General features: G+C 49.4%; 1 protein-coding gene across 4 annotated transcripts in view; it reads right to left on the reverse strand.

The window, feature by feature from the left end:
• Positions 1–6,452: 6,452 nt before the first annotated feature.
• PANK1 (pantothenate kinase 1) overlaps positions 6,453–16,977 on the reverse strand; it is a 145,738-nt gene continuing 135,213 nt past the window's right edge. For all 4 annotated transcript variants that reach the window (XM_085605291.1, XM_085605282.1, XM_085605306.1 and 1 more), the window contains one exon: positions 6,453–7,061. In XM_085605291.1, coding sequence (XP_085461417.1) covers positions 7,002–7,061 — 60 coding nt within the window. In that variant the 3' untranslated portion in view covers positions 6,453–7,001. The remainder of the gene's footprint in view (positions 7,062–16,977) is intronic.

Below are 16,977 nucleotides of genomic sequence, written 5' to 3' on the forward strand. Positions count from 1 at the left end.
TGGTGACGGGAAACATCCTGAACAACGAGTTCTGGAGTCACGAAAGCAGAACAACGACTTGCCCGAACGACTCGTCTTAACCACGCATGTGCGTGGTTAAGGCTGAGTCAGTCTAGTGTTCGGGCAGGGCGGAGATCGGAGGAGCATCGCAGTAGCAGAGGAACAGGTAAGAGGGGTTGATTTTCATGGGGTGGGGGTTAGGGGTTAGTTTATAGGGGTTTGGGTTTAGTATTTAGGGGGTATGGGTGATCGGGATTGTTTAGAAGGTGTGAGAGGGATTAGTATGAAGAAGTAGAATAAGAAAAAAGGAGGTGGGGGTTTACGTGATTAGTAAAAGGGAGAGGGGAATTCGTTTTATGGGGGCAGAGTTAGAATTTAGGAGGACGGGTGGTTCGTGAATATTTAAATAAAGATGGGAATTAAATTTATGGGGGTTGAGTTCGAAATTAGGAGGCGGGGGTTTCGTGAATAATTAAAGGAAGAGGGGGTATAGATTTAAAGGGGTTGAGTACGTATTAAGGAGGAGGGGGGTTTCGTAATAATTTAAAGGGAGAGGGGAATTAGATTTATGGGGGTTGCGTTCGTATTTTAGGGAGTGTGAGTGATCGAGTTTTTGTTTTTGGGTGTGGGAATTCGTATTTAAGGGGTGGGGGATTGGGGTAGTATTTGGAAATAATTTTTTTTAACACGTATTCCTTTAACAAGAAAAATCGTGATAAAGGAATGAGTGGTAAAAAAAAATCGTGGTTTAGACGAGGTCGTGGTTGCGACCTTGTTGTTAAGGAAGTCGTGGTTGGGGAACTCGTTGTTCCAACATACAACCGGTGGTGACACGTCTCCTCTTTCTTAAAGTATCAGGATAGTTTATCACCTCAGGCTTCTAGCTCGGTCACACACTCCTATTAAAAACTGAAACACAATCTGAAACACTGGTTTTGATAAACAATGCTTAATCAACTAGCATTCCAGCCATTTGTTTTCCCCTATTACCTATTTGCTTAGTTGCACCTCATTCAAAGTTAGTGAAAGTTTCATTAAATGTTCGTGTTTTCATCAATATCTACTATATGCGTATCGCTTGCCCTGGTTTTAAATATTGTTCTTTGCAACACAATTATTTGTAGATTTTTATTTTGCATCGTTCGAAGTTTAGGAAAAGCCTGTAAGAAGTTTTTACACAAATTTTATAGATCATATTTTCTCCTAGATTTCTCTGACACATACAGTGACTAGCATGGTTATTACATGCACGTGGTGTCTATATATGCATTATATTGCATTGTGCACTTACTTGATTCATTGTCTTGGTTTTGCAGGTATTCAATGGGTTCTTTGAACCCGAATGCTCCCAGGGATTTGAATGGCCGGCTCACAAAGGCTCCGAGTGGGGTCTCAAAGCCAGGCAGCAGGACCTCGGGCATGTGAGGTAAGGCCTCTCCACACTGGGCCAGAAACATGAGTCTCTCTGGATGCTAGATTGCCAAGAAAGGCTTGACGAACTGGGCAAGGTATTTGTCCCTGCTCCCCAAGATGGCTGCCGAGATCTCATGATCTTTGCGAAATTACAGTCTTTGTTTTTCCTGGAATGTTGATACAGGCAAGTATTTTGTGGGTGCAGCCCTGTTTCGCACTATAGCACATTTATTCAAGTTATAGTTTTACTGGCGCTTGCAAAGACATTTTCACTCCTCCCTTTGGGCGGTCTGTCGAAGATGGTCTTACATAATTTTCTTCCTGTTTAGCAACAACACAATAATGTCACGGTCTGGGATTTTACCCTCATGAACAGAAAGTACTTTGAGCAGGAAGATTGCTCCGGAGAGCCTCGCAGCCTTACTCGTAATAGGGACCTCTTCGTTATGGAATTCTGAGGCATGCATCAGTTTCTCCTCTTCTGACTCAGTTGCATTGATTGAGAAGTGTTAAAATGTAAAGCTATGTGCCTTGTCTTTTGGGAATTCTCCGACATTGGGCCCTTGTCCATCCAAAAATGGATTCATCCTTACTTTACGCCAAGGTCCCTGAGACTTTTCCCTTGGTTTGAAAGAACCCAGGAGGGCGGTGGTTCATTTAGTGTTTTAGCTGCTAAACTTTGGAACGTTTTAATTTAATGGACCTTTTCTTTCAGATTGTTAGTTAGGGTTGGGCAGCCATGCATTCTCTAAATGCTTCAAACATTGACATTGTTCTGTTCTTTACATTTCCAATGTTTTATTATAAAACTATAAGTTTGTAAAGATAGAAACCATCTCAAGAATTGGGAGTTAGTACCTTACTTTCAACAAGCCAGGTCATTGGCCCATGATCCGTGTATAAAGTAAAAGTTCTTCCTTCTAGATAGTAATTTAATTTCTCAACGGTGTACTTGTTGGTAAGACATTGCTTTTCTAACGTAGCATAATGCTGTTCCCTAGGCAACCATTTTCTATTCATGAATAAGATGGGCCTTTCTTCACGATTCTGGAATATAACTGGAATACTACAGTGCATACTCCATTCAATTAATACATCAGCCTGTAGAATAAAAGGTTTCCCAAAGTCAGGGGATTGAAGAATGGCAGATATTCATTTCTTTAAGATTTGTAAAGCCTCTTGGAGCCAGGTTTTTAGTTCTTATCCCAGTCTTACTTTTAAGGACATCAGTTGAAGGTCTGCTATCTCGGAATAATTTGGCATGAATTGCCGGTATTAACCTAAGAGCCCTAAAAAGGCTCTAATGTTGAGTTTGGAGGAGGGACAAGGAACGCACTGAATTGCCTTTTTTTCTCCTCCTGTGATTGTTCAAGATGCGTTGGAAAGTAGGCGGAGCCTCATGCAACTCAAAGAGGAGTACTGAAAAGTGGAAGAAGCCGTGAGGGGTAGAAAAGGCCGTTTTCTCTTTGTCTTCAGCTTCAAGGGAATCTGTCAGTATCCTTTAGTCAGAGCTGGGGTGGGAATGTACTGACCCTGCCCTAGACGTTCTCATGGTTAATAAAATTAAGGGATATAATCACCATAAAATTTTTATATTTGCTTGGCTTATCTGAAGTTAATTCAGAAGCAGACTGAGTAGTCTCCTTAGGTACTAAAAAAAATGCCCGAATTCCACTCACATTTTTACTGACAATTCCAATATTTTCTCGACCTCTTAATAGATTCTCACAGAGCCTCCAGAATTTAATAGCATTTTTGTTCACATACCTAACCCGGATTGATTTGTATCCAGTGGGAGACTAATTTGTTTTGCTCTGGTAATTTGGAACGCATGTGGGCATAAGGGCCAGGGTTTTGTACAATGTTTGGCACTGCTGTGAGTTTAACTACTGCCCAAGTCCTTCTGGCACTGAATCTTTCCAATAACTTTAGTTTATATGTAACAGGTAATTCTCTGGATTATTTAATAATGATCTTGCGACTAGGCAAGCATTATGTGTGCACTCAAGGGTAGCAGCAGTAGCACCCAGATATACAGTCGAAATTCTCTAAACTTGGCCCCTTCATTGTACGGAGCTTGCTTTGTAATTTAGCTAAATTCTCCTAGATCAATTACCTTAGTTTCCCCACTTGGGCCTTCAATTTGGCAACATATTGTAGAAGGAGATGCTTCTCATTTGAGCTCTCTTCCCAACTCTATGATCATATTTAATCAACTTGAATACTTTCTCCCAAACAGTAGCCCGTAGGTGGAAAATACAAGGCTTGTTTGTACTTGGCACAGTATAGTAAAAACGTCTAAGGATACCAGCCTTTCCCAGTCCCAACTTTTCTGTTCTAACAATTTCTTTAGTATAAGCTTTACTGGTGCCATTTCACCGCTTTACCAATCCGTCAGTTCGGGGGTGGTAAGCCACTGTTCAGAGCAGTTTGATGCTCAGCTGCTAATATACTTGTCTCATGAGCTTGGATATAAAGGTGATTCCCTGATCAGTCAGGATTTCTTAGGAAATCCAGTATGTATGAAAAAATACTGTAATAGCAGAAGCCACCTATTTAGTTCCATTTCACCTATAACCCAGACTTAAAGTCCCCAAGGGCCCTACCATATCCATGCCAATGCCCTGAAAAGTGACTCCTATTACCAACATCTTTTGCATAGCTCCTTACGAGGGTCTATACTTGTTGCAAGCAGACTGGACACTCCTTGCAATGTTTGATTCTGGGGATAAATGATCGGCCAAAAGAATTTCTCCAGGATGGGTGGCTAGGTTTTAATAGGCACCAAATGTACACCTAGTAAATAAGCGTGAGCCAAGAATAACATTTGACTGGGCTTTCCCATAGTATATAGCAATCTTTTCTTTTTTAGAAGAAAATTTGGTCCTATTTTGGTTTGGCCAGCCAATCCTGGACGAGCTCCCATGTCTTCTGCAATGTGGAATCCTTCAATTTGGTAAACCTGTGTCTGCCCAGACAAATGTTCTAAGAAAGCAAAACACAATTTACAGGGTGGTCCTTATTTCTTGCCCTGCCTACGTTCCCTCTTTGTTCTATGTACTAATTCTCTCAGGAATATTTGCGATTGCGAAAGGGCCTTTTCGCAATAACACTCTTCCTGGTTGTAGGGAGAATTTTAATAAGGCCCTGAATTTCAAATTATCAGACTCAATATTAATTCTTCAGGAAGTTCCGTAACTACCTCACGTTTGGCTGTGTTTCTAACGCTGGGGGCTTTTTTAAATTGTAGTTTAGCCAATGGGTATTCACGCTTAGCCCTGTATGTACATTTTCTAGGTATGTTCTCGCTTCTTCTGTATGACAGATTGCTACCACCCTGAGTCCGGTAAGGCATATACCTCTTTCCCATTGTATTGGGTAGTAAAAGGATTCAGATGGACCGGTATCAAAATATATGTGACTTTCATCCATCCTACATGCAAGGGCTATTTTCCCTCTTTTTGGGACACAAGCACGCTATATGGCCCCACTTCGTACACGCAAAGCACTGTGGTCCCTGCCCAATGGGTAGTTCTTGGCAGAAGAGTTCACCCCTATGTCAGTCCGTTGGACTGCAGGTTTTATAAAAGGCCCACAGTTTGTGGGAAATGTGAAACCCATCATAACTAGGTCTTTCCCCTTTTGGGCCCTAAAATAAGCTGTGGCAATTTCGAGGACTTAATAGTAGTCTCATGGGGTTGTCATAACCTCTCCTGAATGGGTATAGGCGGCTCCAAGCAGATTTTATCCATTATTTCCTTTTTTGTAGAGGGTTTGCGGGATCAACTTTATGTAGTGGGAGGTCAGCCATTTCTCTTTCCAGTCTCTGATCTTTTTTTTTTTTTTTTTAAAGGGAACTGATGGGCTAGCCTGGCTATTTCCCATTTTCCCTGCCACAGCATAATCTATAAGTCTTGGAGTCAACACTCAGCCTCTCTAAATTCAATTTCGTTATCTTTCCGTATGGTGTGAGCATGTTGAATTTAATGCTTGATAGTCTTATAGCACTTCCTGAACCAAGAGGGGTCCAATGTAATTTCCCCACCATTCAACAGGCCAACCTCATGTAACGTAACTGGTGCTATGTAAAGCGCTCTGATACCCGATTCGAGTCAAGTACGCGCTATAATAAAACTCTGTAAACAAAAAACAAAACAAAAAAACTGCAGACTGTGCAATGCTTTCAAACTTTGAAAAAAGGCATAAGGATCCTGTCTGGGGCTGAATTTCTTTAAGACTGCAAATGGGAGCACTATGGGGAGCCTCTCCTTTGAGCAAGTGGTGTGCTCAATTGGGTCAAAATAATCAACAGAGTCAATAGACTTTCTGCAACTGTTAACCATGGGTTTTCATAGAACTAGTTAAGACTACAAGAGAAGTGTAATGAGAAAAGGGACATGAAGTAAGAATCTACCTCATTAGTCAAGGAGTAGTGAGACAAGTTTGCTGCCTATTCAGAACCACAAAGAAATTAAGATTTAATGTATATAGATTCAGGCGAAATAAAAATATCTACTGCTTGTTGTATTAAAATGTATTTCTGATCTTTTTATTGCACAGCCTGGCCTAGCCAACAAATGGTTGTCAACAACTCATCTGGTTAAGGTTAATAAAAGAGTTTTCAATCTGCCCACTACATCTTTGGACACAGCACAAGAAAGCACATGATCCTCAACTCCATGGCTGGGCAGCCAACTTATCAAACACCTCAATGCGTAGGTCTCTTATGTAGACATTTAATCTTACTGCAGTAGGGAAGTGTGGTTTCATTTGTCCATGCAGGGCATGGGTGCAGTGCTCATTTGTTTCTGCTACAAAATAAAAAAAATTGATGTACAAAATTCTAATTATATGCTCAAGGTATTATAATTGTATTCCAAAAAGCAACCCTGTTTATTGCCATCTTCAAAGCTATAAGCAAGGAGTACTGAAAGCTGTGCAAGCAGGATGCAGCAACAGAAATGTTTTAAACCTGATTCATCAACCCAAAAAATCATTTTCCAACTACAAATATAAACTCACAATTTCAAACGAAGGTCAACGTTTTCATGTTTTTTTTTTTTATAGATTTTGCATGACTCTTCTTTTAAATACAAGTGCATCAGAATCAAAGTTCTTAGAGTTACAGTACATGCACCAGCTTTATAGTTTCATTTGAAACCAAGATCTAAAATCATGAAATGTCATGAAAAATACAAGAGGAAAATGCCATGGCTGGCGGAAAAAAGGACATTTGTCATACGAATCAGTAAACCCAATAAGAGGAAGAAAACATGGTTTCTCACACGTAGGTCCTATTTAAATAGTATACAGCTTTTTAAATACATAAAATTGTTTCACTATATTTGGCCATTTCGCACATTTGTTTCATTTAAAAATACAGTCAACAGAAAACAATTATTTTATCCCAAGTTCGAATTTTGATTTACAACTTCAAAACCCAAAAGCGGATAGTTGGCTAAAACGATTTTACATTATTTACAAATCCAGCAGGAACAACTGTTTGAATGGCTTCATTCCCCTCCCTCCGGAGCCTTTTAGTAATTTCAGCAGCAGTTTCAGAGAGTGCAACACTTCCAGTGTGATCTTCATGGATGGTCTGTCATTTTCAACAACTCCAGTAGTGCCCCAACAGCTCCGAAATAACCCTAAGAAAAGAAAGAGAAACAATTATAAAGATTCGGAAATGAATATAAACAAGTTTATAGAAATCATGTGCACAAAAACTGCTTAGAAGTAGAGAAGCCAATGGAAACTAGGCCTTACAGGTTTGTTAAACTAGGAATTTGTTCATGAACTTTACTGTGTTTTAGCACTACATATGCCAGTGCCAAATGGAGAAATCACCAACACTTACTCAACTATTGTGGTAGGAGAAGCATTTCTTTTTACACTTAATTCTGCATGCACCTGTTTCTGTTGTGGTCATTACCCTCCTCTAAGCCCCACCACAATGGCACACAGAAAGCTTCTGCCAGAACAAAATAAAAGAGGTTTTAAAGCATGGACAACGCGGGCTATTGCCCAGGGACCCCACCTTCCAAGGGCACTCATGGGAAAGGGAACTTACTCTCTTTGACCTCTGTCTATTCTATTTATCTATCTATCTAAGCCTCTCTCCATCCCCTCTACCCCTGACAAGGTCTCTCTACCTTGTCGTACCTTAAAGATTTTTGGGTTCCCGGGTAAGACAGATTTTAACTCTTTTGTGTGACCTTGTTTAAGTTAAACATATAATTTAGTATTGTTTGACATCATGAGCGCTTGAGTCAGCAGGAAATAGGTAATACAATGTAAGCAGCTCAAGACTAAGAAATACTTGGCAAATTATCTGTAGAAAGACTTCAGAGGTCAGAAGTGTAAAAGGTTTATCTAATGCAGAAGGCTGTTCTTGTTGTAAATGTATATTTGAGTTACGAGGAGTAGTTGTTTATCTTCCTGTGTAAATGAAGCTAGAAACGGAGAGATAACCTCTTTAGTCTCTCAAAGGAAAACAATCTGTGAACTTACAAAATAAGAGTCACATGAGTGATAACAGGAATTGACACATCCTTACAGGAGTGTATAGACCATTTTTGAACTTGCGCTAAGCACATCTATGTAAAACTGCTAATATCATAAGTCTAAAGTAAAATCTGTGACAAGTGTTTAACCATTTTTTCCCAGTCATTTCAAATCTCAATTTCCAGGAAAATTCCTACCTGACCTCTTCTCTACTGAGAGTGTAATGTATCCCTAAGTGAGCATTAACGTTGTTGGACCCGGCCTCGTAGCATGGCTCTACTGGTCCCCGCACCACCTCACCTGGTACCTGCAGCCCCGAGCTCACGGCCTAACCGATCCTTTCAACCAGAACACACGCACCCGACCCGGACATCCTCGTCCATGGCCTCTCCCCCTTCGGCCACCCCGGGCCCGCGTGCCCACTCCATGCACCAAGATGGCCGCCCGGCCCCAGCGCGACCCGGGCCTAGAGGCGCCACTCCGGCTGGAGTACATCACGCTTCCAGGGGATGAGAGGGAGAGGAGCAGTTCTATCGCACCTCTGAACCCCCCTGGGACGATGGGTTTCGATCGGCCCTCCGGCCTCCCTGAGAGCTGGCTCCACGCCTGCTGGGTGTCTGGGACTCCTCCCGACCCGGCCCTGAAAAGATCACAAGACAATGGCAGGAAACCCCGACAAGCGACCCCCAGGTGACAAGACCCCTGCCTGCACAGACTCCGGACATCAAAGAGGGGTCGACCTATAACAAGGGGTGCTCTGGGACTGTCCGGCAGATTCGACGCTGGAACAACGAGAGCCTGCTGACGCGGTCGCGGCTCCTGGAACTTAGGACCCCCTGAGCCCTGCTGAGTGACTCGCGGCTCCCTGAAGATCGTAAGACCTCCGAACTGTACCTGAGCCCTGCTGAGTGACTCGCGGCTCCCTGAAGATCGTAAGACCTCCGAACTCGTACCTGAGCCCTGCTGAGTGACTCGCGGCTCCCCGAAGATCGTAAGACCTCCGAACTTGTACTTGAGCCCTGCTGAGTGACTCGCGGCTCCCTGAAGATCGTAAGACCTCCGAACTTGTACTTGAGCCCTGCTGAGTGACTCGCGGCTCCCTGAAGATCGTAAGACCTCCGAACTAGTACCTGAGCCCGCTGAGTGACTCGCGGCTTCCACAGACTCCACCGGTCCCGCCGGACCCCACGACAACCAGCCTACCCCCCAGCTCGAGGATTGTGAGCTGTGCGCCGGGTACGTCCTTGCCTTGAACCTTTTACCAGAGACTGTCCCGCTACCCCCATCCCTTCCGAGACTCATTGAGCCCGTGCTCTCCTTGTACATATTTGCAGTGCTAACCTGTTTGATAAAGATTGATTCCTAAGGACACACGGTGTGGTGTTTCTGTGTCGTGTGGTGCCAGAAGTACGATCCTCGATACGAGATTTCTCCTCCTGAGGAGTCTCCCGCCAGTGCCCGGCTACGATACTTTGAGGGTGGGTCTCAGGGTAGTCAGGACCCCCTTTCCGGGCTCCTCTGAGGTCGCCGTCTAACATTGGTGGCAAGCGACGGGATTCGGGCCCATCACCGAGAGATCGTACCGTGAACGACGGACGCACTACCGACAAAGATGGCAGAAGGAAACGCCATGATCCCCGCAGAAACCAACGCCAACAGGGTGTTCCAGGTGGAACAACTAGAGGAATACACACACAAAGAACTAAAGCAATTCTGCAAAGAACTTAGAATCGCTACCACCGGTCTCAACACCAAGGAAGATTTGCAGAAAGCACTGAAAGCCTGGGTGGATGCCGGGGCCTCCCGCCCGGAAGACACGGGGGAGCGCCCCGACGAGGCCGAACCCCCCCAAGGCGAAAGCAGCAGCAATCGGGTGCGAGGCATCGTACCAGACGGGGGCCTATCCCCGGAAGAACTCGCGGACAGAGAGAGAAGCCGCAATCACGAACTCGAGTTAGCTAAACTCAAAATCGAAGGCGAATTAAAGTTAGCGGAGAAAAAGCTAGCAGTAGAGCAAATGCGCGTGCAAGGCGAGCTAGAAGAGAAGAAGCTCCAACGGGAACACGAAGGAAGGAAGCTCCAACTAGAGCACGAACGCAGCTTGAAAGAAATCGAGCTCAAGGCCAGAAGCGAGGAAGGGAGGCCCCCGGGAAACCGAGAGGCGACCTCCCCAGCGGAGCAGAAGGTCCACATCCCCAAGGACGTGGTCAAGGAATATTATAAAAACGATGACATTCAACAATGGTTCAGGGCCTACGAGGTCGCCATGACCTCCTATCGGGTCCCGCAGAAGGACTGGGGGGCAGGGTTGTGGGGACGGTTTCTGAGCGAAGGAAGAGACACCCTGCTCGACCTACCCCTCTCTCTGCAGACCTCCTACAGCCACATGAAAGAGGCTCTACTCACAAGGTACGGTCTCACCCCCGAGATGTACCGTCAGCGATTCCGGGACTGCAGGAAAATCCCGGGCACCACCTGGGTGGAATATGTAAACTTTTTTAGTCGGGCCTTCGATGGGTGGGTCAAGGGCAGCAAAGTCACCACCCTTGAGAAACTCACCGACCTCCTGTTGTGGGAACACCTGGCTGCGAACTGCTTTGTGGAACTACGCCAGCAGCTGCTTGACAGCAAACTCACCGATCCCAGGAAGCTGGCGGTGGAAGCAGACTGCTGGACCAACACCCGGGTCACCCGGGGCATGGTAGGAGAATACCCCCGAGCCAGTCAGGGACCACCCCGCCAGAGAGGAGGGGGGAACCAGGGAGGCCAGAGAGAGTCCCAGCCTAGCGCCCCAAAGACCCAACCTCCACCTTTCCCAGCGCCCCCCCCACCAGTAACCGGACCCCCCGGGAGACGGGGACACAGGGTAACCGTCACTTGTTTCCGTTGCCAGAAGCCCGGGCACTACGCCAATGACCCAGAATGCCCCATGGCCACCCAAAACACCCCTGCAAGACAGATAGCCAACATAGCTCTGGGGGAGGAGGTTGAGGAAACCGGGGAGTGGGAACCCGCAGCCATGGCCCTAGTATCCCTGGGAGATAGGGAGATGGTCCCTGGTAGCCTCCTGCCCTCCAACACGAAGAAATACGGGCAGCTCGTCAAGATCAATGGCCACCAAATAGAGGCCCTGCGGGACACCGGGGCCAGCATCACCGGTGTCCTCAGGCACTTAGTCCCCGAGGAGCAGATCCTCCCCAACGTCTTTTGCCCGGTAATTTCCGCAGATAATAGAGAGAGTATGTGTCAGGTAGCTCTGGTGCCGTTTGAGTGGGGTGGAGTGATAGGTAAACTGAGGGTGGCCGTAAGAACCTCCCAGCCGGTCGACTGCCTCTTAGGGAACGACCTGGAGAGTTTTCCCTGGAAGCACGTCGAGCGCAAGGCCCACCTAGAGATGATGGGGCTCCCCGAGTGGGTGTGCGCCACCACCCGATCTATGTCAGCTCGACTTCCCCCCCTGGGAGAAGTCGAAGACGCCCCGACCGAAGAAGTCAGAGCAGTAACCACCGAGGGTCCTCCCGTCCCCCCATCGGAAGGGCCCGTCACCAGCGACGAACCCTCACTGTCCGACACCGCCCCGGTCCCCGAGTTAGGCGATCTACCCGAGTTAGCCCAATGGCGCCACGAGGGCGGGCCCACCCGGGAGGAGTTTTGCCGGGAGCAAGCCACTTGTCCTTCCCTGGTCGGACTACGGCGCCAGGCCGAGGGCCAAGCCGCAGGCGACCAAACTGGAACGCACCGAATTTATTGGGAGAATAACATTTTATACAGTGAGCAGAAGTCGGTGGAGCTGGGATCCGGACGGGTGCTGGTGGTACCCCTCCGCTTCCGAGACTTCCTCCTGGGCTTAGCCCACGACGTCCCCCTCGCCGGCCACCTAGGTCAAGACAAGACCTACAGCCGTCTCGTGACCCATTTTTACTGGCCTAGAATGAGAGCAGCTGTAGAGGCCCACTGCAAGTCCTGTCCCACGTGCCAAGCTAGTGGGAAGAGTGGGGGGAAGCGCAAGGCTCCCCTCCAACCCTTCCCGGTCGTCAGTACCCCCTTCGAACGAGTCGGGATCGACATCGTGGGGCCACTGGACCCCCCCACCTCCCAATGTCACCGTTTCATCCTGGTCCTGGTGGATCACGCCACCCGATACCCAGAGGCGATCCCCCTACGCACCGTCACGGCCCCCGTAGTGGGCCGGGCCCTGATGGGGATCTTTTCCCGGGTAGGCTTTCCCCGCGAGGTCGTGAGCGATCGCGGCACTAATTTTATCTCGAAGTACATGACGTCCCTGTGGCAACAATGTGGAGTGTCCTACAAGTTCACCGCCCCGTACCATCCCCAAGGGAACGGCCTAGTAGAGAGGTTTAACAGGACTCTGAAAGGGATGATCACCGGCCTAGAAGAGCCCCTCCGGCGTAAGTGGGACGTCCTGCTCCCCTGCCTCTTGTTCGCTTACCGAGAGGTCCCCCAGAAGTCCCTAGGGTTCAGCCCGTTTGAGTTGCTCTATGGACACCCCGCCCGAGGTCCCCTCAGCTTGGTTAAGGAAGGGTGGGAGGCGGCACCCCAGACCACCCCACGAGATGTGTTCCACTATGTTCTGACCCTCCGGAACCAGACCAGGAAGTTCCGAGCACTGGCCGAGGCCAACCTAGAGACAAGCCAAGAAGAGATGAAGCGCTGGTACGACCAGAATGCCACTCTAGTCGAGTACCAGCCGGGCCAACAAGTATGGGTCATGGCCCCGGTGAAGCCAGGCGCCCTCCAGGACAGGTGGACCGGGCCCTACAAAGTGATTGAGCGGAAGAGTCAAGTCACATACTTGGTGGACGTCCAGTCGCCTCGGGATCCCCTTCGGGTCCTTCATGTGAACCGCCTCAAGCCTCACTTCGTGCGAACAGAACTGAGCCTCCTGCTGGCCACCGATGACGGGGCCGAAGATGAGTCCGATCCCCTCCCGGACCTCCTGTGTGTCAAGGAGCAGGATGGCTCCGTGGAGGGAGTGAACCTCTCCCCAGCTCTCACTGCCCAGCAACAAGAGGACTGCCGCCAGCTACTAGGACAATTTGCCGACCTCTTCTCCCTGATCCCCCGAGTCACCGACTGGTGTGTCCATGACGTGGACACCGGGGACAGCCCGCCGGTGAGACACCGAGCATACCGGGTCCCAGACCGGGTCCGGTCCTGCATTCAAGCTGAAGTCTCAAAGATGTTGACCATGGGGGTGATCGAGCCATCTGACAGTCCCTGGGCCAGCCCAGTGGTCCTGGTCCCGAAGGCAGCGGCCCCCGGTGTCGCCCCCGAGCTCCGGTTCTGTGTGGACTACCGGGGGCTCAATGACGTCACCCGAGCCGATGCCCACCCCATTCCACGAGCCGACGAGCTCATTGACCGACTCGGGGCAGCCCGGTTCCTCAGCACCTTCGACCTCACCTGCGGATACTGGCAGATTGCGCTCACCGAGGGGGCCAAGGAGCGGTCCGCCTTCTCCACCCCAGATGGGCATTACCGCTTCCGCGTAATGCCCTTCGGAATGAAAAATGCCCTGGCCACCTTCCAGCGACTGGTGAATAGAGTCCTGGCCGGGCTGGAACAGTTCAGCGCGGCCTATCTAGACGACATCGCCGTTTTCAGTTCCGAATGGAGTGAGCACCTCCAGCACCTCCGGAGGGTGCTAACCGCCCTGCGCCAGGCAGGCCTCACCGTAAAAGCCAGCAAGTGCCAAATTGGGCAAGGATCAGTAGTCTACCTGGGGCACCAGGTCGGGAGTGGCCAGGTCGCCCCTCTACAGCCGAAGATCGACGCCATCGTGGCCTGGGAACCCCCCACCACCCAAACGGAGGTCCGAGCCTTTCTGGGCCTCACTGGCTACTACCGAAGATTCATCAGGGGGTATGGCAGCCTTGTCGGCCCCCTCACAGAACTCACATCCAAAAAACAGCCAAAGAAGGTGCAGTGGACGACCACCTGCCAGGAGGCGTTCGATGCCCTAAAGAAGGCCATGTGCACGGCCCCCGTCCTCCAGGCTCCCGACTACTCCAAGGAGTTTGTAGTCCAAACCGATGCCTCCGAGCATGGCATTGGGGCCGTCCTGTCCCAGGTGAATGACCAAGGCCTAGACCAGCCCGTCGCCTTCCTCAGCCGGCGGCTGTTGCCCAGAGAACAGCGATGGCGCACCATTGAGCGCGAAGCCTTTGCCGTGGTCTGGGCACTCAAGAAACTACGCCCCTACCTGTTCGGCACCCATTTCAAAGTCCAAACCGACCATCGGCCCTTGCGATGGCTCATGCAGATGCGGGGAGAAAACCCCAAGCTACTGCGGTGGTCAATCTCCCTCCAGGGGATGGATTTCACCGTAGAACATCGCCCTGGTACGGACCACGCCAACGCTGACGGCCTCTCCCGGTTCTTCCGCCTCAGCGAAGAGAACCCCCCAAGATGATGGGCAGTTCTCTCCGGCTTTCAGCTGGGGGGGGACGCGTGTTGGACCCGGCCTCGTAGCATGGCTCTACTGGTCCCCGCACCACCTCACCTGGTACCTGCAGCCCCGAGCTCACGGCCTAACCGATCCTTTCCACCAGAACACACGCACCCGACCCGGACATCCTCGTCCATGGCCTCTCCCCCTTCGGCCACCCCGGGCCCGCGTGCCCACTCCATGCACCAAGATGGCCGCCCGGCCCCAGCGCGACCCGGGCCTAGAGGCGCCACTCCGGCTGGAGTACATCACGCTTCCAGGGGATGAGAGGGAGAGGAGCAGTTCTATCGCACCTCTGAACCCCCCTGGGACGATGGGTTTCGATCGGCCCTCTGGCCTCCCTGAGAGCTGGCTCCACGCCTGCTGGGTGTCTGGGACTCCTCCCGATCCGGCCCTGAAAAGATCACAAGACAATGGCAGGAAACCCCGACAAGCGACCCCCAGGTGACAAGACCCCTGCCTGCACAGACTCCGGACATCAAAGAGGGGTCGACCTATAACAAGGGGTGCTCTGGGACTGTCCGGCAGATTCGACGCTGGAACAACGAGAGCCTGCTGACGCGGTCGCGGCTCCTGGAACTTAGGACCACCTGAGCCCTGCTGAGTGACTCGCGGCTCCCTGAAGATCGTAAGACCTCCGAACTGTACCTGAGCCCTGCTGAGTGACTCGCGGCTCCCTGAAGATCGTAAGACCTCCGAACTCGTACCTGAGCCCTGCTAAGTGACTCGCGGCTCCCCAAAGATCGTAAGACCTCCGAACTTGTACTTGAGCCCTGCTGAGTGACTCGCGGCTCCCTGAAGATCGTAAGACCTCCGAACTTGTACTTGAGCCCTGCTGAGTGACTCGCGGCTCCCTGAAGATCGTAAGACCTCCGAACTAGTACCTGAGCCCGCTGAGTGACTCGCGGCTTCCACAGACTCCACCGGTCCCGCCGGACCCCACGACAACCAGCCTACCCCCCAGCTCGAGGATTGTGAGCTGTGCGCCGGGTACGTCCTTGCCTTGAACCTTTTACCAGAGACTGTCCCGCTACCCCCTATCCCTTCCGAGACTCATTGAGCCCGTGCTCTCCTTGTACATATTTGCAGTGCTAACCTGTTTGATAAAGATTGATTCCTAAGGACACACGGTGTGGTGTTTCTGTGTCGTGTGGTGCCAGAAGTACGATCCTCGATACGAGATTTCTCCTCCTGAGGAGTCTCCCGCCAGTGCCCGGCTACGATACTTTGAGGGTGGGTCTCAGGGTAGTCAGGACCCACTTTCCGGGCTCCTCTGAGGTCGCCGTCTAACAAACGTTATATGTAAATGAGATAGGTCTGGTCAGTAGGGAAGTCCTCGCTATCTCCACTGATGGTCTTGATTCTTGAAGTCACATCTTGAGGTGCTTCCTTCTTTACCTAAAGGGAGAAGGTAAGATTCAGCTAGACACCAATGTAGGACAGCCCTGCGCAGGGACTAGAGAATAATTTGGAGCCTAACTGGAGAGAGGGAACCTGCTGGGAGGCGACTTGGGCAAGACTGCTCTCATCAGATATGGACGGTTTCAGGTCCCTTGACATCTCAAGTGATCTTCCACCACTACCATGAATTTATTTTTAAAGATACATGGTGCCATGTTCAGGGCACAAAAAGAGTTGTAATATGTACACTAAGGGTTAACCCTGTGCAGACAAATACCCATTATTTCAAGTCCACTGTACAGATCTACCCCTCTCTCTGAAGAGACAGATATGATCTGATATAGGGAGAACCCACGGACTCAACATGGTTTCATACGCAGACAACACTAAACTCATCCTCTCCCTATCCAACGAACCCAACGCAGCCAAACACAACTTTCAAGAAGGCATGGAAGCTGTCGCCAAATGGATGAAAAGCAGCTGCCTACAACTCAACACTGACAAAACAGAAGTACTCATCATGGGCCCATACCCCCATGCCTGGAACGACACCTGGTAGCCCCCGCCCTCGAAAGCGCACGCAACCTTGGAATCATCATCATCAGTCTTTATTCGATTTAAAATGAATCATAAAAGACACAAACATAAAAACAGGAGCTCAATTTTTGCGCCCTCATTAATACCGTACATCAATAAATACATTAAAAAGACGGTTAAGAAAAGCATTAAATAAATCAGTGTGCTGATGAATAAATCTAAAAATAGTGGAAAAAAACACTGTCAATTGCGCATTCTAGATCACTAAGCTGAAGAACCAGGCACAGTGCACATAAGTGGCCCATGCCCCATGTTCCTTTGTTGGACCTCTAGGGTGTACTTGGTCACTTTTCTCCGTATAGACCATGCCCAACCCAAATATTTAGCTAGGGCTACAGAAACAATTGTTAAAGAACTAGTGCGCAGAATTAGTAATGGCACAACACTGCTCCTGGTACCAAGTATCTTGCACATGGGGGAAAGCCAAACACATCTTGGAGAAATAAATGCCGGACAGGCAAACAAAAAATGAGCAGTTGTTTCGGATTTAGCCCCACATGCAAGGCATGATTCCTGCGATTTCCTATCCCACCTCCCTGTCAAAGATCTAAGGGGTAGAGACCCAGCTCTAAACTGGAAATAAAGTTTCCTGT

The sequence above is a fragment of the Triturus cristatus genome, chromosome 1_2 (genome assembly GCF_964204655.1).
Source record: "Triturus cristatus chromosome 1_2, aTriCri1.1, whole genome shotgun sequence".
Taxonomy (NCBI): domain Eukaryota; kingdom Metazoa; phylum Chordata; class Amphibia; order Caudata; family Salamandridae; genus Triturus; species Triturus cristatus.